Source organism: Lolium perenne, chromosome 4 (genome assembly GCF_019359855.2).
Source record: "Lolium perenne isolate Kyuss_39 chromosome 4, Kyuss_2.0, whole genome shotgun sequence".
Classification (NCBI taxonomy): domain Eukaryota; kingdom Viridiplantae; phylum Streptophyta; class Magnoliopsida; order Poales; family Poaceae; genus Lolium; species Lolium perenne.
In genome coordinates this window covers 170,003,068-170,028,528 of record NC_067247.2, presented here as the reverse complement: position 1 = coordinate 170,028,528, position 25,461 = coordinate 170,003,068, and the positions used below count along the sequence as shown (strand labels likewise).

The 25,461-nt window shown below is 45.9% G+C and overlaps 1 protein-coding gene and 1 long non-coding RNA gene across 3 annotated transcripts; both read left to right on the top strand.

Moving 5' to 3' along the window:
* Nucleotides 1–502: 502 nt before the first annotated feature.
* On the top strand, nucleotides 503–12,619 carry LOC127294733 (uncharacterized). Of its 2 annotated transcripts, none has more exons than XM_051324613.2 (15): nucleotides 503–773; nucleotides 876–921; nucleotides 1,040–1,120; nucleotides 7,401–7,544; nucleotides 7,613–7,886; nucleotides 7,985–8,087; nucleotides 8,182–8,312; nucleotides 8,512–8,593; nucleotides 8,679–8,811; nucleotides 8,902–9,059; nucleotides 9,140–9,601; nucleotides 9,692–9,815; nucleotides 9,901–9,992; nucleotides 10,941–11,033; nucleotides 12,286–12,619. In XM_051324613.2, exons 1-14 carry the CDS (start codon nucleotides 625–627, stop codon nucleotides 10,990–10,992), a joined length of 2,031 nt encoding a protein of 676 aa, XP_051180573.1. In that variant the 5' UTR covers nucleotides 503–624; the 3' UTR covers nucleotides 10,993–11,033; nucleotides 12,286–12,619. The 2 variants fall into 2 exon arrangements, with proteins under 2 accessions (XP_051180573.1, XP_051180572.1); XM_051324612.2 differs by lacking the exon at nucleotides 12,286–12,619 and adding an exon at nucleotides 11,204–11,702.
* On the top strand, nucleotides 1,953–2,617 carry LOC139838775 (uncharacterized). Its single transcript, XR_011756619.1, has 3 exons — nucleotides 1,953–2,218; nucleotides 2,316–2,411; nucleotides 2,506–2,617. It is a non-coding gene; the product is annotated as an uncharacterized lncRNA (long non-coding RNA).
* Nucleotides 12,620–25,461: the final 12,842 nt, after the last annotated feature.

The following is a 25,461-nucleotide window of genomic DNA, read 5'->3' as shown; positions in this document are numbered from 1 at the left end:
GCAAATCCATCCACGCCGCACGTTTTGACCGCGCCAGCTTCCGCGTTTCACCTGGTTCGTTCGATTCTTCTGGATTTTTCTTACTGCCCGCTACCTGTTGATAGTCCGTGACAGCTGGGACCATTTTAGCGCGGGGCCGGTAGCAAGAGAGAGCTGCAGGTGCTCTAGATCGTAGACGTTTTCCCGGCTGGTTTGGTAGCCTTTTCCGTAGCGTCTCGTAGGCCGGTGGTGGACAACGCATCTTTTACTCGCGTGCTATGTGCTCCGTTTCGCTGCCAACTGGTCCCCTTCGGTTTGTGGGATCCATTCGTCAGCGATGGGTGTGTGTCGCTGGCTGGTACGGGGTGCGTACGCTTCCTTTTTTAACGCTGCGCGTTCGACGTGGTGGGGGCCCAACGGCATGGCAGCGAGAGATGGTGGGTCCCCAGCGGTATGGCAGCGAGAGCCGCGTCCCATTGGGCGGCAACTTTCCTCACTGCGGTTTCTACCCGTGTGTGCACCGCAGCTCCGTCCGTGGGACCTGGCTTCTGCGTGTCGAACTTGTGTTGGTGGGTTCGCGGGCGTGTGGGTCAACGGTTCCGTCCCTGCCCTCTCCTACTCGCCCCCCGTTCCCGGCTCAGTCCCATGCCGCCTCACTTCTTCTCCCTCTCCTTCGCCGTCGCCGAGGTGAAACCGTCGCCTGCTCCCGCTCGTCTGCCCGCTCCGTGCCGTCACCTGCCCGGTCCGTCACAAGGGGTCAATGGGGTTTCAGGTCATGGGCGTCTATGGTTAGGGTTAGTTCGCCTCTCCTTCCTGCGCTTGCTCTTCATTCTTCTTGGTGTTCCTGCTGCGCGTTTGTTGTTGATTCTGCCTGATCTTTCTCCCCTACGCTGCAGCTTGTTTGTCATTGCTGCTGCTGCTGCGTTCCTCTCACGGTCTGAGGTTGGGGTCGCTCTCCTTCTCTGCTTTGCACGCGGCCGCTCCCTCGCGCCCGCCTTACTTGTTTGATGAAATGCCTGCCTGATAGAGTGGTAATTTGACCGCCCCTATTTCCTTGCAGGTTGTTGCCTCCGTGCTGCTGAAGTTCTTCCGCTCGTGCAGGTCTCGGTGCTGCTGTGTTCCGCTTCCCGCGCCACCCAAGGTTTGATTCTCCTGTATTCTGTACACTTGTTTTGGTTGGTCTTGTATCGTTTGTTTAGGTTGACCTTGACCTTGTATCGTTTCATCCTGTACTTAAGGGCATATACGGTTTTGTTGTCCGGGGCTATAATTATGATTCTATGGTAGCATAGAGATTGCGTCAGGTCTGTGGTTATTGTCGCGGCGTGTGCAGCTCGTCGAATGAGCCGTTTGGAGAGAGAGACTCTGCGTCCATTTTCAGGTGCTGCTGTAGGATCGGTGGGCTCAGAGCATTTTCTGGCCTCCCCTGTAGGTCAAGTGCCTCTAGATTGGCATTTGGTGTGCTCGCAGCTTATGGCGTTCTGCTGTGAATATGTAGCTGTTGTTTGTATTGGACCCAAGAGAATAAGTCTGAAGACTTTTATTTGCTGTGAAACATTGATACTGCTACGTGCACTTCGGCCTGTGCCTTAAAATAACCAGATTTTGCTGCTAGATTAGTTTAACCACAGCGCATCCATCGATTAGATGCAGGCCATTGGTTGTGTACTGTTGCATCTTCTTCGCCTGAGTTGGTTTCGTGCTTTGAGAAAATTGATACAGAGCTTTACTTGCCCTATGAAAGATGACAGTTCCCTGCCTTAGGAACTTTTACTTAACTTTCAGGGGCATCTTTCTTTCAAATTTTGAACATCTCTTTGGTCAGTTGCTTTCAGAGTAATTCCAGTTTATAAATACATATTTCAGATTGTTTAGCTTTGGCTGCCCTCTGGCTTGGTTGTAATTTTTCCGCTTCCTGATCTTAAACTTTGTAGATCTACATCTTGGAAATTAGTAAATTCTATTTCTTTTTACTAGGCTACCTTCCTGTTTTAGAGGTTAGTAAAACTTTTGCTTGCTGCATAGATTTGGTTACAGGGTTGCTTGCGAGCTTGCTTGTGCCTATGCGCTCCTGCCGCATGCATGGCTGGCCCTCGTGCTGTTCGTGCAAGACCACCGCGGGTGTCTGCTACCACTGATGTTCGAACTGGCGTCCGTAGGCGCCATAGAGCCTTGGTGCCGCAGCCGCTGCGGCCGGTGCTTGTTGGGTTTGTCTCTGCAGGCCTTCCAAAAAGGAAATGTACGCTCTTTTGGGTTCTCTTTTGGGCGGTCCTAGGTTCCTTTTGTTGCAGGGTCTTGATTGCTATGTGTGCATGGTTTTGTTGGTTTTCCTATAGGGGACGGTTTCTTCCCGGTTGTTAGTCCAGAGGTTGCTACTAGAAACCGGAAAAGGCGCAAGATTATACATGATAGGCTACGTGGTCGTATACCAGGTGATTGTTTACTTTACACCGTTTTACTCGTTAAGTTCGCCTTGGTCTCTGGTTGTTTCTTGTGTTAGATTTTATATGTCCTTGTTTGGTACAGATGCTCCCTTTACTTCTCCCCTAGAACCTTTGTGGGTTGGCTTTACGTTGGAAGAGGCTGATATCTTAAAAGGTAAAAGAAGTCTTCAGTAGTTTGTGCTGCCCCTCTTACTTGTTATTGTGTTTTCGTGTGGTTGTTTCTAAACCCAGTCAAATGTGTAGCTAGCTACAGAGATAGGTCTTTTTATGGAGGCCCAGACTATCGTTGTGGTCGATGTAAGGCGAGCTTCTGGTACCAGGAAAGGGTGAAGTCCGCGTCTGCAATCACCGAGAGGCGTGTTGTCTATAACAACTGCTGCAAGGGTGGGAAAGTCTTTATTCCACCTGCCAGGAAGCCACCTGAGTTCCTTCAGGCTCTTCTTGATTTCGATGGCCCTGCGCGTAGCAAAGCATTTATTGAAAAAATACGGCAATACAACTGTTTGTTTGCTTTTACCTCCATGGGAGCAACCATTGATCGTTCCGTAAGCAGTGGTGGGGGTCCAAATGTTTTCAAAATATGTGGTAACATCTGTCATCGGATTGGATCGCTTTTGCCTGAGGAAGGTAAAACTCCTAAATATGCTGAGCTATACATATATCATGGAGGGGATGAGGCTGATAACAGAATCCAGGCATTAAATAAGGATGATAAAATCGATGGTGGTTTAGATAAGGGCATTGTTAAGGGTCTTGAGGCCATGCTTGATACTCATAATTCGCTTGTAAAAAAATTCCGCATGGCTAAGCAGGTCCTAGCAGAAAATAAGTTTGCTAATGTTTCTGTTCGTATTGTTGCTCCTGGAGAGCTAGATGGGCCCCAGTTTAGTCTTCCTTCTACGGATGGCCTTGCATGCTTAGTGTTTGGTGAGATAACGCCGGAGGCTCCTAAGCGTGATATCATTATCCGTGGTAGAGGTTCTGGTTTGCAGCGAATTTCTTCTTTGCATCCTGCTTATATGTCTTTGCAGTATCCTCTGTTGTTTCCGTATGGCGAGCGTGGGTTTCAGCTGGGTGTTAAGTACATTGGAGCAGATAATTTGGACCCTAAAAAAAGGCACAAAATGACAATGCAGGACTTTTATTGCTTTTGTTCACACTATAAAGAAGGACAATACAACCCCTACCTATCATGTGGCATGCTGTCTGATCAGGCTGTCGTAGATTCCCGTGCTTGTATAGATGAGGCTAGATTGCATTTTATTCAGTTAAGCAATGATGACTTAAGAGCCGAGAGTTTGCAAGGTCTTGTAGACGCAGTTGGGGAGGGGCGTATGGACGGGAGCTCTGTTGGCAAAAAAAATATCCTACCCTCCTCTTACACCGGCGGACGACGCTACATGGTAGAAAATTTTCAGGATGCGGTTGCTATCTCTCGTGTTCATGGTTGTCCTGATATTTTCACCACTTTCACGTGCAATCCTAAATGGCCTGAAATCACCGAGGCTCTCTCTGTTGAACCTGGGCAAAAGCCACACAATCGAGCTGATATTACGGTTAGGGTCTACCACATGAAGCTTCAGGAGTACCTCGCTTCTATTAGGAGTGGAAAAGCGTTTGGCAAGACCGTCGCGGGTAATTCAGATGTCTCTTCATTTGTATGTTGTCCTTATTCTGTTCTTTTGAGTGTAGGTTCATGTTGTAACTTGCTTACTCTGTTTTCAGTTTTGCATACCGTTGAGTTCCAGAAAAGGGGGTTGCCTCATGCACACATACTTGTTTGGCAAGATAAAGAAAAGCGGGGTGAGGTAACCCCTGCTTTGATTGACTCTTTTATCTCTGCGGAGATTCCTGACCCTGTAGAGGATCCTCTTGGGTATGCTCTTGTTGCCGAGTTCATGATGCATGGCCCTTGTGGGGAAGATAATCCTAAATGCCCTTGCATGAAAGACGGGGTATGCTCAAAGAAGTTTCCTAAATCATTTCAGGATGAGACATCCATTGATGAATCTGGTTTTCCTGTTTATAGGCGTCGAGACAATGGCCGTTTTGTCATGAAAAATAAAGTCAGACTAGACAATAGGCATGTTGTTCCTTACAACATGACGCTGCTAAAAATATTCCAGGCTCATTTAAATGTTGAGTGGTGTAACAAAACACATGTCATAAAGTATCTTTACAAGTATGTTACTAAGGGGCCTGACTATTCAAAGACTCTATTTGAAAGGATAAAAAACCCCGGTGATCCAGAAACTGGTGACATAGATGAGATTGAGGAGTATCGAGCATGTCGTTATATCTGTGCCTATGATTCTTTTTGGAGGTGTTATGGGTATGATATACATAGCAAGCATCCTTCTGTTGAAAGGCTTGTTGTGCATCTGCTGGGTAAACATGTTGTGCGATTTCGCGCATTGTCTAACCTGCCTGCACTTGTTAACAATAGCCTGTTACAAAAAACTATGCTCACTGAGTGGTTTGCTGCTAATGTCAAATATGCAAGTGCTCGATCTTTAACTTACTGTGATTTTCCAACAAAATGGTCTTGGGTAGCAGAAACTAAAATTTGGGTGCGGAGAAAACGGAGTGACAAGATTGGAAGGGTGTATTATGTTCATCCTTCTACCGGCGAGCTTTATTATCTTAGAATGTTGTTGATGCTTGTGAAAGGCGCAAAGTGCTATGCTGATGTTAGGACTTATAATGGTACTGTGTATGAATCGTTCAAGGATGCATGTGCTGCCAGGGGGCTGCTAGGTGATGATAGTGAGTGGTACTGTGCTTTTGATGAGGCTTTGAAATGGGGTATGGGGAACCAGTTACGACAGCTGTTTGTTACTATGGTCATTTACTGTGGTGTTCTTGACGAAAATGTTTTCTTTGAAAAGTATTGGACCTATTTGGCTGAAGACATCCAACATAGGATACGTTGTTCTCTTCATAATGCTTCCTATACTGTCCCTATCGCTGAACTAAGAAACATGCTTCTGGACGAATTGGCTGTTGTCTTTGCTAAGAACGGCTGTAGTATTTTAGATCATGCCTTGCCTCTGAAAACTGTCTATGATAATGATTCGAATGTAAATAACATGATCAGTGATGAGCTTTCTCAAGACTGTGAAACGCTCATTAAAACTGCTGAGGCTATGCAGCAGCAGCTTAATGAGGATCAGAAAGTTGCATTTAAATCTATTGTAGATAAGGTGCGGGATGGTAAACCTGGGTTGTTTTTTGTGTCAGGGCAGGGTGGCACTGGAAAGACTTTTCTTTGGAATGCATTGGTTGCCTACCTCAGGGGGTACAAGAGAATTGTTTTAACTGTTGCATCTTCGGGTGTTGCGTCTCTTCTGTTGCCTGGTGGTAGAACAGCTCATTCTAGATTTAAGATTCCTATTGACCTAGACAACAATGGGGTTTGTGACATTCGGAGAGGTACTATGCTTTCCTCTTTGATTGAGGCCGCGTCCCTTATTATCTGGGATGAGGCTTTAATGACTCATAGAAAATGCTTTGAGGCACTTGACCGGAGCTTGCGTGATGCTCTGTCTGCCAATGATCCATTGCTGGCTGATGAACCGTTTGGCGGGAAGGTGGTGGTTTTGGGTGGTGATCTTAGACAGATCTTACCGGTGGTTGAGGGTGGCACACGTTCGCAAGTTGTTGATGCTGCTATTACTAATTCTCTTCTATGGGGTCATATTACGGTTCTTCACCTTACTATTAATCAGCGTCTGGCTGTTCAGACCACAGATGCTAATTTGCAGGCCGAAGCAGCCGCCTTTGCTGATTGGGTTCTGAGTGTTGGAGATGGTACGGTCCCTGCCGTGGCAAGGCAGGGCGAATCTGACCCAACCTGGATTACGATCCCTAATGAACATTTAGTGCATACTGATGGTGATAAGATAGCTGCTATTGTTGAGTCTGTGTACGTAGATTTCTCTACAAGGTACTCTGATCCTAACTATTTAAAAGAAAGAGCTATCCTAACTCCAACTAATGAGATAGCCGAAGATGTCAACAAGCATGTCCTTTCTATGGTGCCTGGTGAGGAGAGAGAGTACTTAAGCTGTGACTCAACAGGAAATGCCGCCGATGGAATCCGCAACATAGATATTTTTTATCCTCTTGAGGTTCTGAATACTATCAAGGTCAATAACTTCCCGTATCATAAACTCATTCTTAAAAGAGGTGTTCCCATTATGCTTCTTAGAAATATAAGCCAGGCAACAGGTTTATGTAATGGTACACGTCTTATTGTAACTAGGCTTGCTGAGAAAGTCATCGAGGCCATTGTAATGACTGGCTCTAATGTTGGAGATGTTGTCTACATACCAAGGATATCCCTCACAACTAAAGATCCCAGATGGCCGTTTACTTTACATCGACGCCAGTTTCCTATTAGAATTTGCTATGCAATGACAATTAATAAGAGCCAGGGCCAAACTCTTGCAGCCGTTGGCTTGTATCTAAAAACTCCTGTATTCACCCATGGGCAGTTTTACGTGGCTGTGTCTCGTGTGACCTCAAGAAAGGCTCTGCGGATATTGATTGAGAATGAGGATGGCACGTCTGGTTCTGAAACCAGAAACATTGTGTTCTCTGAAATTTTCCAGTCGCTCGTAGGCAAGTGATCTTGCTTAGTATTAGGTAGTTATAATATATATGCTCTGGTTCTGCGCGGGCTTTTGATCTCCTGGTTTTAACTTTTTGAAGTATGCTTTTGCCAGTGTGATATATACATCCTGTTTCACTTCCTTGTTTAGGCTATTTATGGGTACATGTTTTTTCTATAGTAATTTGTGCACACTATTTTGCAAATGGATGTTCATTGGCTGATTGGGTTTCCCAGAAGGTGATGCTTGTATGATTGTGCCTATTTTGTTCCATGTTCGGTTTATCTTTGTTTGAGCTTACTTGGTATGCTTTGTGTGTCCCTAACTATTTGCTATCCTAAATATCTTTGTCGTGTTGTTTCAGATGGCGTTCAACCTGCTTTCTGAGATCCATAGTGATAGCAACCAGTGGACAATCCGTGTTCTTGTTTCTCGCATGTGGCATTATCGTGGAGGGACTGATGTAGGTGCTATTCAGCACACTGATCTGGTTCTGCTTGACATAGAGGTGGGTGTTATAGTTTTGCAGCTCCTTCGTTTTTTGTGCTCATTATAAATCTGTTGATGCTTCTTCAGGGAAACCATATGTACGGCCAGCTCCCTCCAGCCACGTCAGAACGGCTAAAGGATGTGCTGGAGGAAGGAAAGGTCTTTGTTATAAGGAAATTCATGTGTGCTCAGTCAAAGACGGCCTTCAGGCCCGTCGAGAGCCCATTTATGGTTCAGTTCACAAGGTATACCACAGTTGAAGAGGTGCCGGGCTTGGCAGATACCTACCCATTCTGCACATACACCCTAACTGCGTTTTCGGATATCCCAGATCCAATTGGCCGTCCTGCGCGCTTCATTGGTTAGTTTTGCTTGGTTCGCTGTGTATTTATTGTGCATTGGATTGCTTCTGTTTGACTTGTATACCTATCTTACGATTTATGAACTGTGTTGCTGCAGATGTCATTGGAAAGATCGACATGGTTTCTGACATAGTCCCTATTCAGTCCATGTACCAAACAACTGCTTCTAACACCAGGACTATTATATTGAAGGACATCATGTAGGTTCTGGCAGCTGCTAGCTCTTTTAAATCTTCTATGTGCCTTTTTTTGAAGATGCATATGCCTAATTATTTCCTTACATGTGATTATCAGGGGCAAGGAGCTTAGGCTTGTTCTCTGGGGTGATCGTGCGCTCAAGTTTGATGCGGAAGCAGTTCGTGCCATGGGTGAGAAAGAGCCTGTCATTGCTATCTTTGTGGGAACACTATCAAAGACTTCTCATGGTGAGCAGTTCATTGTTTCTTTGGAGTTCATCTGTTTCTACTACCTTATGCTTTCTGCTGCACATGTATTTCTGGGCCTTCTTACCATTACATTGTCTGTCTTTTCTTTTCTTTCCCTGTATATATACATACATAATCGTTTGCTTTGCGCATTCACGGTCATTGGTTGGTCATTTGTTGATCCAAAAGTCTGTTCCAGGTGTTAAAAGCTTAAGCGGTGGTTCTGCCTGTCGCTGGTACATTGATGAGGACATACCTGATATTAATATGTTCCGTGAAAGGTCTGTTCTGCTGAAATATCCTTCAAATTCTACTGCCCTTCTCTCCATTTACTTTGTACTTACCTATGCTTTTCCCTGGAAATAGGCTTGGACCGCAGTTTGTTCCTTTGGCTGCCTATGTTCCTATAGGGCCAGGTGCCATCATACCTCGTGTGTTCGAGGCTCCTATTGAGAAGACCACAGAAGCGCTAAACGATGCTGATCCTTTCGTTGATATGGTGAGTCACCTATATCTCGAATGGATCTCTTTAGGACGGTGTATTTGCTGCTCCCATATGTTTCTAATTGATGTTAAACTATGTCTGCAGGAGAAAAAATTCATCTGCACTGTCACTGTTGATAGGCTTGGTCCTGACCAGCGTTGGTGGTTTGCTTCGTGTTCCGTCTGCCGTAAATCTGCTAGGCATGACGGATATCAGTTCCAGTGCTCTGGCAAAGACTGCACTTCTGTTGATGCTGGCTTAGCGTAAATTTCATGCTGTTTGGCTATTCATTTTGATTTGCTTTTACTGCCAGTTGGTTATGGTTCGATCCATGCTTTTTTAGGTACTGTATATCTTTCTTTGCGGCTGATGCCACAGGTGAAACTGAGTTTGTGATGTTTGAGAAGGTTGCGGCAGGAGCGGTTGGCAAGCAGCTACTACCCTTGATGCGGCAGAGATACCCAGGCCATACCACAGTTGGTCAGCTAGCACAGGTTGCTAAGCGCGATACCACTATTCCGTTGGAGATTGAACGTCTTGTTGGACAGAAGTACAGGCTTTTGGTTTCCATATCCAAAAGGTGGAACTCAGGCAATAGTGAGAACTTACGTTTCCAGGTCTGCAGGATTGAAGAGACTTATAAGCCTCAGTTACCGCCACTTTCTCTCTCAGAATCTCATGGGGATCAGTCATCCTCCAGTGGTTCAGGCCCTAGGATCCCGCCTCTAGGCGCAAATTTTAGTCAGATCACTCGTGGTGCAAATGCAACACCCCCTCCGCGTGGGCCAGTGACTCTGGCTAAAGGGTAATGTTCTTTGCCCTTCCTTAGATGCATGCGCGAGCTGCCTTCTTTTGTTTACCTATGCCATGCTGACCTTCTCGTTTCTGACAGCAGGGCGTCCACTCCTAAGCGTGGCGCTAGGCGCTCTTTGTTTCCAAGCCCTTCTAAAGATAGGTCGCAGGTTGATAAGGATAGTGCCCTTGCTGCCGATGGTGTCCTTGCACCTGGCGAAGAGACGGTGATTAGCCTCTCCTCTTTTGCATTTCATTGCTGACCAGTCCACTGCTTGTTGTCTACTCCTACTAACTAATTTCCCCTACTAGGCAACTGAGTCCCTGGTGCAGACTGCTTCTGACGATGCCATCGCTGTTGGTGGAGACAAAGATGACCAAACAGTGGTTCCTAAGCCTAAAAGGTAACCTACACTAGACTATTACTTCCTGTACACATTATTGCTTGCTTACAGGATTTTGCGAACCTAATCCTTGGTATTTAAAGGACTAAACTCGGTGTGCCCACCGTATTTGTTAGTCGTATGCTCTAAACCAGCATTATATTCTGCTGTACATTCGAATACTTCTTTGCAAGCATCGTGTTGAAGTGCTATGCTAGAATCTATTTTACATAGCAACCAGCTGCCATCCTAAAAAAGCATACAATGAAGCATCTTCGATCTTTCTAAAAGAAATCATGTAGCCCTTACCTAGGTTAATACCACATGTGTGAAGTGTGTAACGATTAACATAGCAAGCAAACAATACCATGATGACACCTTAGCCATGATGACACAATTTTTCCTGCCTTAAGAGTAATGCCAGTTCCCTGCCCTAGGAGCTTTTAGATTTTGAATTTGAGCATCTCTTTGGTGAGTTGCTTTCTAAGTCATGCCAGTTTATAAATAGATGTTTCAGATTATTTAGCTTTGCGTGCCCTCTAACTTTTCACTTGATTTTTGTTGTAATTGTTTAGGCCTCTTCCTTTCTTTTTTTGAAATAGCAAAAAACTTTGCCTTCGGTTCTTCTATTTCTTTGGTGAGTTATCGCCTTAGTCGTATTGGTCTGTTGCTTCTTGTCTACCTGTGCTGGTTTCATACTTTTACAGAATTGAGACAAAGCTTTCCTTTCCTTGTGATTAATGACAGTCCCCGGCTTACGAGCTTTTACCTAATTTTAGGGGCATCTTTCTTTTTAATTTTGAGCATCTCTTTGGTGAGTTGCTGCCTTAGTGGTATGAAAAACTTTCTTGTTACGGGCTATAGTCTGATCTGATCTGCTCTGCCCGAGATTGCTCTTTTTGGGTTTAGATGCTATTGTGGATATGGAGTTGATTAATTATAAATGTCATTCTTTCTTTTTCGTCTTAGGAACACCAACTCCACCAAGTCAGGTGGGTTGGCCAAGAAACCGAAGCTGTAGCCAGTAGTCTGCTGTGCTTGCGGGCATCGCCTGTATATAAGGTATGGCTTGGTCATTTATTTTACATGCTTTGTTCCATCGCCATCTTGCTATGTTGTGGTTGTTATATTACTGCCTTCTTTACTCCTTTAAGGTTCCTTTTAGTTGCTTTTATTGTAGATCAATATATAATAACGGAATTTCTCTTGGTATATTGATGTCTTATTACCAGGTCCTCGTTTGTATGGCTCTTGCTTCGTGCTTTGGTTCCTGCTATAAGCTATGCTCGCATGAACCGCACGAAAAGCCTATCAGTGTCTTAGTGTTGCTCACTGCCAAGGCAGCTTCACTGCCGAGCCATCACCTTGCCACGCAGCGCTGTTCCCTTTGGGTTCTGTGGTTGCGGCCAAGCTAATGTGATGCTTTTGTTACACCGCCTCCATGCTGCTGCTGGGTGTGCCTCGTTTGCTGCAGCGTGTTCCTTGTGTGGTGACTATGTAACTGGCTATGTAGTTTGTGTTGCGTGTAAGAGGACGCTACTCTAAAGCACGCTTTGTAGGTACACCCTCTGCTAGCAGGGGAGGAGCCCTACAGTCCCATGTGCCCATCTCACGGGCTAAGCTTAGACTAAACTTATGTGCTTCTATGTATTGTACAGACTGTTGACTGAAACTCTGTTCCATATGGTGCTATGTGTGTCGTCAGTTATTGTTCAAGACCTATCTGTGTTGTTTCTTGTTGTATCCAACCTATCTGTGTGTTTAGTTCATCTTGTAAGCTCAGATAGCATGGAGATTTATTAGAATTGTATCCAGTACCGTATCACTGCTTGTTGGCTCGATGTATGCTGCGACCCAGCATACTTTACTTGCTACATAATCAAGCATCAGCTCAGACCAGCTTTTTGAGATAGATATGCATGTTCTATCTCTGCTTTGCTTCCAGTGTAATTGCCTGTGAATTGTACAAGCTGCACAAGTAGTTGTTTACATTTATTTTGCTCTGCTTATCTTCCTCGTTATGTAGCAAACAAGTATTTTTCCTCGGGCCAAACACATAGCTCATGTATGATTTCTGCCTTCGTCCAGTTGATCAGAAGCATTGAAGAAGAGTACATGCTTATGTTTTTATCTGTAATCACATGTTTTATGCGCATCCACTATAAATCTTGCAGTCTTTTTCCTGATGATTTAGTACCATCGGTATCTAATTGGGGCACTTAGAAAAAATACAAACATGGTGTATCTTACAATCCTAATGCACATGAGTTTATTATAAATTTATCGCTCAAGACTGAGTCAGATTATTTTGCAGGCTAGGTAGGCGAGCTCCCGTGTTTCTTTTGCTCTGCATCGGAATAGAATAAGATGCATCATATCTACTTCCCTGATAACAAGATCAGATCGCTTTTGTTGCGGATGACACTGGCGTATTTGGGGCATCAAGGATATTCAACCCAAGATGGTTATCTGACTCATCAATGGAGTAATGTTAGTTGTAAGACCAAATCGCTAAGACTTGAAGATATTTTTGTACAGAGCATCTTGGTTCCCTGTCACCCGTGTTATGTAATATTGTGCTACGGACTATCCTTTTACGTATGTGGAAATCCATGCTATCGCACTTGACCTATGTACAATGTATCAACTAGCCAAGACTATATTTTATTTTAGTTTGATTTTTCAGCAGCATGTATGATTCATATTGGTTACTTTAGCTCACCGGCGGGCGTAGGTCACGTCGGTTGACTCGGAGTTAGGGAAAGGTCAGGAAGCATATATCCCCCAGTTCCATATCCTTAATTCTACAATACATGAATGATTACAGTTGTCAAAACTAAGGTTTCAGTCAGTATTATTACAGCAAATGAATTGAATAGTATCTCCATTCCACCTCAAAAAAATATGTAGAACAGTACAAAAGAAAGGCATTTCCCATCCATGTAGATGAGGTATACAGCTCAGTTTATAATGTTTACGACCAATTATTGAATATTTGTTCTTGCTATTTGTTCTTCAACATTTGCTTTTGCTTTTGCCATTTGTTCTTCAATATTACTGTTTTGATTTGCCTGTGCGCCGGGGCGCACCGGGTCATCTAGTATACTATAGCCTTTCTACAAAGTGCTTCTTCCTAATAATGTCCATGCATCATACGTGCAGGAAAAGGTGCATTCATATATTTTAAAAAAGTTTCTCATGCATGTTAGAACATATTTACATGGAATTTTTAGAAAATTCAGATATTTTAAAAAAATAAAAGAAAACATAAATAAATGTTTAAAAAAGAGAAAGATTAGAGCTCCTTGTTGGCCCAGCCCATCAGCGGCCACGTTTGGGCGTGACACAGCTATTTGGCGCAGCAGGTGCCAAATATGGATACTCCTAACTCCTGCCTTAAGCAAAGGAAGAAGAGCTTTCCTCACATGCATTAACCATCCTAAAAGGTTTAAGCCTGACCCAATTACGTTGTAGATTTATTTTCTTGACTTTGTTTATTCTCTCTTTTAGTTTCTTTTCATTATATTTCATTTCAGCCTCCCTTTTTTATTTTCTTTATTTTTATAGTTTCTATAATTACATTTTTGGTCCCAAATAGTGCAGAGGAGAAGAACACGAGAATCACGAGCCACTCAAAAAGGACTCAAATAAAAATGAGGCGAGAGTAAGGACATGGCGATTTTGCACTCGGGGAGCATGCGCTCCTTGTTGAAATAAATTTTGAACGTATTATAAAATTTCAAAAAAAATCAATACAAATTTGTGTGCATACATATTGATGTTCTATTGTTGGCAAAGTTGTTCACTGGTGGAAAAAGGGGCTTTGGTCGCGGTTCGCAACTGCCATTAGTCGCGGTTGCGCAACCGCGACCAAATAAGCGCGACTAAAGGCCCCCCCCTTTAGTCGCGGTTGCTTGGCCCGTCCACGTGGGCGCCAGGCGGCCGTCGGGGCGGAGGACCTTTAGTCGCGGTTCTTCTGGCCAACCGCGACTAAAGGCCGCCGCAGGTTTAGGGTTTTAGCCCCCCCTAAACCTGCCCCCCCCCCCCCTAAACCAGTTTTCTGTTTAATTTGTATTGTTTTATTTCTTTTGTGCTTTATTTTACCTGCCCCCCCCCCCTAAACCAGTTTTCTGTTTAATTTGTATTGTTCTATTTCTTTTGTGCTTTATTTTAATTTTGAAGGAGTTTCACATATTCTACGGTACTACATACATGCATATGAATGTACAATTTCAAACAAATTTGAATTTAGAACCAAAAAGAATTCAAGAGGAATATACAATATATATTCAATATCATCGGATGACCATATACAATTTTGAACAAGTTTCCATACATAATTTAATGCATATAAAGTTCTACGTCCTCGTAATGGTGTTCTCCTTTAGGATGGAGGACTTCCCTCCCGAACCATCCAGCTAGTTCCTCTTGAAGTGGTAGGAAGCGAGCTTCTGGACTAAGCATCATCTGGAGGTTATTCCTCTGAGCATTCAGATCACTCGGAACCCGCTCAGAGGTGTATCTCCGGATCATCTCACAGACATAGTATCCACCTAGATTGGTCCCCGCTGGCTGAATATCCCCACCATTCTTAGCCTTTGACCTTTTGAATTCTAGCTCTTTTTTGAATTCACCGACCTTTGTATCTACGAACCGTGTCCAAACCCTACGAGGTAAAGAAAATTAAATGAACAAGAGAGTTATTAGTTACTTGAAGCTTAGGAAATGAACGAAATAGGCCGATCGATATAGAGCGCAAATGAATGAAAATAATTACTTCTGCAGCATTCTTCTCATGCCGACCCAAAGCTTTGGATCCATATTCAGAGAGTCGTGGACGAGACATTCTGAGGTGTCGATTTTAATTACTAGCAGAATCCAGTGGAACCTGCGGACACGATACATGCACAGTACGTCATGCATAACTCATCGATTAGCCGGCCACATACCATGCATGGAGTAAACAAAAGAGAATGTTCTCAAGACAGAAACACTCACCCAAAATGGTAAGGAAATAGAATATCACTTTTGAGTTCCTGCTTTGTAAGAAACTGCCACAGGTCTGCCTCCATGTCGTCAGGGTGATGCTCCAACACATATCCATTAACGATGTGTGGGTCAATGAACCAAACATCATGGATGTTCCTTACTCTGCATTCCTTAATCTTCATTCTGCATGTATAATAGCGGACACAACAATATAGTTAGGACATATATATAGTGCAGGCAATATGAACGAGATGGGGTAGAAATAAATCACTTACAGAACGTAGCAACTGATGATAGATTTGTCGAGCTCGCGCAGATTGAAAAGCTGGAATAATTCACTCAGATGAATTTGTACATAGTAATGTTTGAAGTGATGCTCATGTCTAACTTCCGCATAAATATATTCTTTGGCGTTTTTATTTTTTATGTAACCCTTGTACCATTTCAGCAGACCTTTCATTTGTGGAGGTAGATCCTCTTCCTGCGCAGGCTCGACGAGAGGCCCATTTTTCACATATGTAATTACTACCTCCTTCACTGGCGCCTCATCAAGGCCTAACAGTTCACGAAGAGTAATACCTAAGTTGGCCGCTTGTTCTCTGGCACTCGTTATAGTCAATCCCTGTGCTGCCGCAGCTGCTATGATATCGAGGTCATCCGGACCGGCGGCTTTCACTATAAGCGGGGCAATCGATTGTTTACTTTGTTCCCCGAGCTGGGCAACTCGTTTCTCGCTTTTTTTACTTTCTAATTCCGTTTTCTCGGCCTCCTCCCGCTCTTTCAACATGAGTGCCTGCCTACGAAGTTCACGTGCATAGTCGTCAGGCAGATTCTTCGCGGCTTGGGACGGTGTGCTCAAAAATGACTTAGCCCACTTCTTTTGCTCATCAGAATATATTGGCTTGGGCTCGGGCTCTCTTTTCTTCTTGCAGGCCGCCTTCCATTTGTCCAAATCAGCAGCCGTGGCCGCGTCGACTTCCTCGGCACTACGTTCCCAAGGCCTTGTGGGGAGAGGCTTCAGTGATGGCTCCGGTACCTTTGTGGTCTTAGGTACATAAGGGTCCGGGTTAATAATCCAGGACTGCTTCTGCTTCTTTGCCGGAGGTGGATTGGGGGGCGGCGTCTGATTACCCGCCGGACGAGGACTGGGGGGCGGCGGCTGATCAGCCGCCGGACGTTGTGGACTGGGGGGCGGCGTCGGCTGACGTGACGGAGGTGTAGGTGAACCGCCACCACCACCACCACCACCACCGTAGGGGGGTGGACTTGTTGTCCTTGGCGCCTCGCCTGGAAACTTGATAAACTTCTTTTGCCATAGAATGAACTGGCGCTTGACATTTCCAAGTCTTTTCTCCCCTTCAGGTGTAGCAATGTCAATGTCCAGGTCCTCAAACCCTTTGACTGTGTCCTCCACCGTGACACGAGCATAGCCATCTCGAATGGGGTTGTTGTGGTGGAGTGCTCCAGGTAAACATGGTAAAGCACTGCCGATGGCTACCTTCATGGACATGTTCCCGATAGGATGATACAGATGACATTCTTTCATCTCCTTTATATCGTCCACGGGGTAGCGAGGAGGCTCCGGTGCAGTAATTTCGACCGCCAGAGGCTCCGGTGCAGTAATTTCGATCGTCGGTGCATCTGCACCAGCCGGTGGGGCCTCCGTGGAAGCCACGCTGCTTCTCCGCTGCTGGCTTCCGAGATCCGCTGGATGATCTTCATGCTGCGCCCGAGCTGCATCTCTTTCGGCTACTAGTACATCCACGGTTTTCTTCAATACATCCATTTCCGATGCCAACCGCACCACAACATCTGCTTCCCGATCCATCTTTCTCTTACGGCTTCTGTAACCATACGGGTCATCGTTCTGGGGGAAACCTATTTTCCACGGAATGTGCCCCATGCCTCGTACACGTCCTCCGTGTTCAGGATTCCCGAGGGCTTTTGTCAGCGCGTCGTTCTCTCTGTTGAACTTGATCTTCCCCTCTTGAGCATCCCTCATTGTGTCAATAAGGGCTTGGGTGGGTTTAATTATTTTGCCCCGGTAAACACACTCCCCTGTCTCCGGGTTCAGCGTTCCCCCATGCCCGTACCACCAGCTTTTGGCCCTTGGGTCCCATCCCTCCGTACCTGGACGGATTCCTCGCGCCCTCAGCTCGTTCTCCATCTTCTCCCACCTAGGCTCCCAAAGGCGATACCCTCCTGGCCCCATAATATGATAGTACTCCTTCTTAGCCGCATTTTCCTTATTTTTTTCGATATTTGAATGAACTGCTCCGATTTCTTTTGCTTCACAAATTCTGGCCAATCATGTTTCAGTTTCTCATATTGTCCTTTGAAATCCGGAGTCTTGTTCTGCTTGACAAAGTCATGGGCTAGATTTTGCTTGAATTTCCGGAATGCGTCGGCCATCTTATGAAGAGCGAGCTGTTTGACTAGCCTCCTCCTCTCCTTGTTTTCCTCAATCTTGTTACCCTCCTCATCGAATTTGTTGTATTCCGGAGGTAGAACGAAATGTTCCATAAGCTTCTTGAAGCAATCTTTTTTTGTTTTCTTCTCGACAAAACTGGAACCAAGACGTGCCTTCTTTGGCTGATTCCACTCCTGGACGGTGATCGAGACGTTGTCTCTAACAACGGCTCCGCATTGGCTGATAAACTTGGTGGCGTTCTTGCGGGGCTCCAGCGGCCTGCCGGTTGCTTCCTCGACAACCTCGATGGTGCATGTTTCTCCTGGTTTCATCGTCTTGGTTGCGCCACGCTTTGACGACGTACTCGATTGTTTCGACGATCCGGCCGAGGGCTAAAATAAGAAAGAGAGTCGCGCGCGTTAGTACACACATATTTATTCAAATCAGTTAGTTTGTATCACCAGAGCTCAATGTATATATATACCTCATCGCCGGAGGTGGTTGCTACTTCCAATTGAAGATCGTCGTTTATTGACGTTTGTTCGGCATCATCTTGCTGACGGCGCCCTTCATCTTCACCGTCAAGGTTCAGATAAGAAGAGATATCATCTTCTTCTTGTCCGGTCGGCACAAATAGAATATCGCCGTTTATGATGCCGAACATATGGGCTTCACCGTCCGGATCATAGTTGTCCATAATCAGGTCAGCTCTATCGTCCGCCATATGTCAGTCCTGAAAACATGTAGTAAAAACAAATTAATTAAGTGAAGAAGGGGGGCGGTGGCGGTGGCGAAAGGGCGGTGGCAAAAGGAGGGGGCGAGCTGGAAGGGGTGGGAGAGGGTGTCGCGGTAGAGCGCGAGACGGGGCGGCAGACGACGGCGTCACGGAGAGGGAGGCGAGGACAACACACATAACCCTCGCCGCCCCCTCTCGATCCAAAAAAAAACACCGCGATTTTGAGTTCTTTTATTATCACATCTCTTCTACATATAAAGAGAGAGGGCGACGAGGGAGGCGAGAGGGGGGACGCGCGCGTATTAGATGTGTATATGCGTACGATCATTAGACCGGTGGCGGTGGCGAAAGAGTGGTGGCGAAAGGGCGGTGGCGGTGACGGTGGCGGTGGCGGTGCCGATCCTTCTCTCTCTCGTAAAAAAACAAAAAAAACCCCGCGCGTATACGGAGGGGGCGGCGAAGGCCTCTCGTCGCCCCCTCCGTATACACGCGGGGTCGGTGTCGAAAGGGCGGTGGCGAAAGAGCGGTGGCGGTGACGGTGGCGGTGGCGGTCCCTCCTTTCTCTCTCTTTCTCTCTGGCGCGCGAGAGGGTCGCGCGGCGCCCCCTCCGTATACACGCGGGGCGAGCGCGCGAGTTTTTTTTAAGTCAAATTTTACTTTTTTTAAGTCAAATTTTAGTTTTTTTTAGACAAACTTTTTAAGTCAATTTTTAGTTTTTTAAAATCAAATTTTAGTTATTTTTATATTTGTTTTTGTTTTGTTATTAGTTAAGATTTGTGTTTACTAAAAAAACAAAAAACAAAAAACAAAAAAAAGGCCAGCTCTCTCTCTCTCTCTCTTTCTCCCCTCCGATCCTCTCTGTTTCTCTGTAACCGGCGGCGGCATATCGGCGGGCGCGCGACGGCGGCAGGCGAGGCGACGGCGGCATCGGGCGAGGCTACGGCGGCGACGGCGGCGGTGCGAGGCTAGGGCGGCGGCGGTCTTCGCGCGCTCGGCGCGCGCAGCGACGGGCGCCGGCCGTTACCTTTGGGCGGCGGCGGACTTCGTTCGGCGCGCGCGCGGCAGGCGAGGGCGGCGGCGAGGTCGTCGAGGCGCGGCGGAAGCGGCGAAGCGTCGGCGGCGGTGACAAGATCGCGGCGCGGCGGCAGCGCGGTCGGGCAGCACCTCGGCGGAGAAGACGTGCGGGGGTGATGAAGATGTGGCGCCCGCGCGGGCGCCCGCGCATTTATAGCGCCTTTAGTCGCGGTTGGGATCACCAACCGCGACTAAAGGGTACCCTTTAGTCGCGGTTGGTGACCCCAACCGCGACTAAAGGATTTTTTCGCCCCATTTGAGGTTCCCGCGGAAAGGACCGGCCAACCGCGACTAAAGGCCTTTTTTCAAAATACTTTTCATTTCAAAATCTCAAAAATACAAATAATATATCAAAAATTCAGAAAAATAAAACTAATTCATTTCAAAATCTTAAAAATACAAATAATATATCAAAAAATTCAGAAAAATAAAACTAATTCATTTCAAAATCTCAAAAATACAAATAATATATCAAAAAATTCAGAAAAATAAAACTAATTCATTTCAAAATCTCAAAAATTCAAATAATATATCAAAAAATTCAGAAAAATAAAACTAATTCATTTCAAAATCTCAAAAATTCAAATAATATATCAAAAAATTCAGAAAAATAAAACTAATTCATTTCAAAAATTAAAAAATACAAATAATATATCAAAAAATTCAAAAAAATAAAACTAATTAATTTCAAAATCTCAAAAATACAAATAATATATCAAAAAATTCAGAAAAATAAAACTAATTCATTTAAAAATCTTTCCGCCTCCCTCTTCCCACCAGTTCTTCCCGGCCGCCTCTGTCTTCTCGTCGGCCCCCTCTTCCCGCCTCTGTCTTTCCGCCGGCCCCCTCTTCCCGCCTCTGTCTTTCCGCCCCCTCTTCCCGCCATTTCTTCCCTGTCTTCCCGCCTCTTTCTTCCCGCCACTTTCTTCCCGTCTCCTGTCTTCCTGTTCCCATTTTTCCCGCCATTTGTCACTCCATATATGTAGCCCGGCTTGGCCAGCATTATCACATCTCTACAATCTCTCATCACTCTCTCATGGCTTCCACCGCACCCACTCTAACCTACCAGCAGGTGGAGGAGCTTTGCGCCTCGAACTACCCTTGCCCACCGGGCTACCGCGTCCCCGCCGGCTGGAGCCTAAGCGTCGGCGGCGTGCAGGTCCCTCCCGTCCCTCAGGGTACTGCGCGCCGGGCGGCCATCACGAACCACTACTACCTCGACCTCACGCCGGAGCAGCGGATGAATCCCCGCTGGCATCCCGATAACCAGCATACTTGGGACGCCTTCTTCATCAATCGGCGTGACAGGGCGCTCGCCAGGTATGAGGAGGACGGTCTGCCTCCTGGGAACTTCCACGAGGCCGGCCGTCGGCTATGGTGGTGGTACGGCCGGACTCTGCAGAGCGTCATGGACTACATCACGGCCGGCGATATCCCCCGCCTGCGCTACCCTCAGTTCGAGCCACGAGCGCCGCCCGACGACAGCGACGACAGCAGCGACGACGACGGCGGCAACTTAGAAGGCGACGACTACCAGTACAACGGCGGCGGCTATGAAGACTACGAGTATGCATATTATACGCCTAGGTAGGAGTATGACTGAATCACTCCAAATTTCATGTATCATCAGTGCTATCTCGAGTCAATTGAATCATTCGAAAATGGACACCAAACACATCACGGGTAATATAATTCACATGATCCATTCAACAAAGTTTGGTACAATAAATTATTACACATCATTTCTTCCCTTGTGTCCCTGCTTGCTTACGATTCTGCCGTATCCATGGAGCATCCTCATCATTTAACTTAATGCTTGGGTCGGTGTTCACTTTGAAGGGCGGAATTTCAGAAAACATATTATAATCTTCTGACATGTCTGTCTTGTCCTCCACTCCCACGATGTTTCTTTTCCCTGAAAGAACAATGTGGCGCTTTGGATCATCGCATGATGTACTGATCGTTTTCTTATCTTTCCGTTTCCTCGATTTGCTACTCATGTCCTTCACATAGAAAACCTGAGCGACATCTTTCGCTAGGACGAATGGTTCGTCAAGGTAACCAAGATTGTTGAAATCCACCATTGTCATTCTGTATTGCTGGTCCACCTTTACCCCACCTCCTGTTAGCTTGAACCATTTGCACCGGAACAAAGGGACCCTAAAGGAGGGTCCATAGTCAAGTTCCCATATCTCCTCTATGTAACCATAATATGTGACCTTTTGCCCATTCTCGGTTGCTGCATCAAAGCGGATACCACTGTTTTGGTTGGTGCTCTTTTTATCTTGGGCGATCGTGTAAAATGTATTCCCATTTATCTCGTACCCTTGGAAAGTCGTTATAGTCGAAGATGGTGTCTTGGCCAACATGTACAACTGATCTACAACATGATCGTCATTCATTAAATGTTTTCTCAACCAACTGCCGAAAGTCTCCATGTGGGCCTTCCTAATCCAGGATTCAGGCTTCCCAGGGTTGTCCGAGCGTAAAATATTCTTGTGTTTCTGAAAGTACGGAGCCACCAAGCTGGAATTGGTCAGAACTGTGTGGTGTGCTTCAGTCAGAGAATGGCCGTCCATACATATCGTTGATTTCCTTCCGATCGAGCCTTTTCCACTTAGTCTCCCCTCGTGCCGCGATCGAGGAAGACCAATCGGCTTAAGGTCAGGAACAAAGTCAACACAAAACTCAATTACCTCCTCATTTCCATAGCCCTTGGCGATGCTTCCTTCTGGCCTAGCACGGTTACGAACATTTTTCTTTAATATTCCCATGAACCTCTCGAAGGGGAACATATTGTGTAGAAATACAGGACCGAGAATGGAAATCTCATCGACTAGGTGAACCAGGAGGTGCGTCATAATATTGAAGAAGGATGGCGGGAACACCAACTCGAAACTGACAAGACATTGGATCACATCGTTCTGTAACCGTGGTAGAACTTCTGGATTGATTACCTTCTGAGAGATTGCATTGAGGAATGCACATAGCTTCACAATGGCTACTCGAACATTTTCCGGCAGGAGCCCCCTCAAAGCAATCGGAAGCAATTGCGTCATAATCACGTGGCAGTCGTGAGACTTCAGGTTTTGGAACTTTTTCTCCGCCATGTTTATTATTCCCTTTATATTGGACGAGAATCCAGACGGGACCCTTCATACTGCTCAGGCATTCAAAAAAGATGACCTTCTCTTCTTTGGTCAGAGCGTAGCTGGCACGACCTTGAAACCGTTCCGGATGCCGGTCATCGGGGTCTTTCAAACTTTGCTGGTCCTGCCGTGCTTCCTTTGTATCATTTGTCTTCCCATACACGCCCAAGAAGCTTAGGAGGTTCACGCAAATATTCTTCGTAACGTGCATCACGTCGATTGCAGAGCGGACTTCTAGGACTTTCCAATATTCTAGCTCCCAGAATATAGATTTCTTCTTCCACATGGCTGCGTGCCCGTCAGCTCCCTTCGGAACTGATTGTCCGCCAGGACCCTTTCCAAAGATGACTTTCAAATCCTTGACCATATCAAATACCTCAGCACCAGTGTGTTCCGCAGCCTTCGGCCGGTGATCTGCCTTGCCGTTGTAATGCTTGCCTTTCTTTCTTACTGGATGAATTTTCGGAAGAAATCGACGATGCCCAAGGTACACGTTCTTCTTACAATTTGGCAAATGTACACTTTCAGTCTCATGTAAGCAGTGCGTGCATGCATTGTATCCCTTATTTGACAGTCCCGAAAGGTTACTAAGAGCAGGCCAATCGTTGATGGTTACGAAAAGCAACGCTCGTAGGTCAAATTCCTCTTCTTTGTGCTCATCCCACACACGGACACCAGGTCTGCCCCACAGCTGTAAAAGTTCATCAACTAATGGCCTTAGGTACACATCGATGTCGTTGCCGGGTTGCTTCGGACCTTGGATGAGCACTGGCATCATAATGAACTTCCGCTTCATGCACAACCAAGGAGGAAGGTTGTAGATGCATAGAGTCACGGGCCAGGTGCTATGGCTGGAGCTCTGCTCGCCAAAAGGATTCATGCCATCCGTACTTAGACCAAATCTTATGTTCCTTGCGTCACTGCAAAATCTTTGAACTCTCTCGTCGATCTTTCTCCATTGCGTTCCATCTGCGGGGTGTCTCAACTCCCCGTCCGACTTACGGTCCTCTTTGTGCCATCGCAACAACTTGGCATGCTCTTTGTTCTGAACAGACGTTTCAACCGTGGTATTATAGGAGCATACCACATCACCTTGGCGGGAACCCTCTTCCTGGGTTTACGGCCCTCAACATCGTCACCAGGGTCATCGCCTCTGATCTTATAACGCAATGCGGTGCATACCGGGCATTCATTCAAATTCTCGTATTCACCGCGGTAGAGGATGCGATCGTTGATGCATGCATGTATCTTCGTAACCTCTAAACCTAGAGGGCAGACAACCTTCTTTGCTTCGTACGTCTTGGCGGGCAACTCGTTATTCTTTGGAAACATATTCTTCAACATTTTCAGCAAGTTTTCAAATGCCGAGTCAGCTACACCTGCCTGTGCCTTCCATTTCAGCAAATCCAGTGTGCAGCCCAGCTTTTTCAGACCATCATCGCATCCAGGGTACAGCGCCTTTCTGTGATCCTCTAACATGCGATCCAAATTCTCCCTCTCCTTTTCAGTTTCGCAGCGTCTCCGTGCATCAGCAATGGTCCGACCAAGATCATCAACGGGATCATCACGTGCCTCTTGTTCACCTTCCCCTTCACCTTCCCCTTCACCTTCAGCATCCTCCATGAAAGTATCACCGAAATGAGCAAGATAGCTTTCATCGATGAAATCATCCCCTTCTTCATCTTCTTCCATTATAACCCCTCTTTCTCCATGCTTGGTCCAACAATTATAGCTTGGCATGAAACCGTGCCGAAGCAGGTGCATGTGAACATCTCTTGAGGAAGAGTAACCCTTCTGATTCTTACAGTTAACACATGGACAGATAACAAAAACCCCCTGCTTGTTCGCATTAGCCACTACGAGGAAATCTTTCAAACCCGTAGTGAACTCGCCGGAGAGTCGGTTACCGTACATCCATTGCCGATTCATCTGCATTATTATAATATAAAATATATAATTAACCATCATGCATTTGTTAAACTAACTAGCTACAAACAATATAAATTAAACAATGAACTACACACATGCATATTTTATCAATGACACATCAAAGGTTCAAGTTGCTAACCGCGATCGAGGAGGAAAAAATAAATGAGAAAGCTCAAGTGTGGCTCCAACACTTCATATCATGTTTGTTTCATGCTCTTGGGGCATTTCATCAAACACCTTATGTGCATAAGAGGAACCAAAAGCAAACCTAACACCCACTTGTGAAGTTTGTGAAGAGAATGGCTCCAAATGGCTAAGTGTTGGCTGCTGGATGGGTATATATAGGGGAGGGGCTTTAGTCGCGGTTGGCCTGGCAAACCGTGACTAAAGGTGCCCGAATGCCTTTAGTCGCGGTTGGCCTGGCCAACCGCGACTAAAGCCCCTCACGTGCACCAGCTGGCCACCGAGCGTCCTGGGCCCAGGCCTTTGGTCGCGGTTCGCCTCCCGAACCGCGACTAAAGGTCCCATTAGTCGCGGTTCCTATAGCTTCGCGACTTATGGGGCTGGACGGAAGCCTGTTTTTCTACCAGTGGTTTCACGAAAAACAATTTTTTTTGTCATTTGTAAAAAAGACAAAATTTGGTGCTAAAAATAGAGCTGTCAACAAAATAGTTTTTTTTTCTTTTTTACACAAACACAAAAAATATCAGTTTTCCGCGAAACTTGGCTTGCGCTCATAAAATGTCGACATCGAAATTTGTGTTCGATTTTTTTATACTCGGGATCATGGTGGCCCACCACAAGGGTTCAGAGCCCCGGCAGAGGTTTGAACACAAAGCATCTTGGGAGTACAAGCCAAGATCTGATCGCTGAACGCGGATTCTACGGGAAATTCATGTAAACAGATCCAAATCAGATCTAGATTACCTATTATGGTTTGTAATAGGCGTTGCCAGTGGTAAAACCCTTCGGCACCCTGTGACCCTAATTCCGACCATCTATATAAGGGAGAATAGGGGCCACCGAATGGCTAGACTGAGACACATCTCTGACAATCCCTCAATGGCCTCCATACAGAAGCACCACCACCATAACCATACATAATAGATCTAGCCATAAACATGTTGTATGGTACTGGATGATGTTTCCGAGGGCCTGACACATGTATAAAGCTTTGTCTCTTTCATCTCTTAACCCAATCGG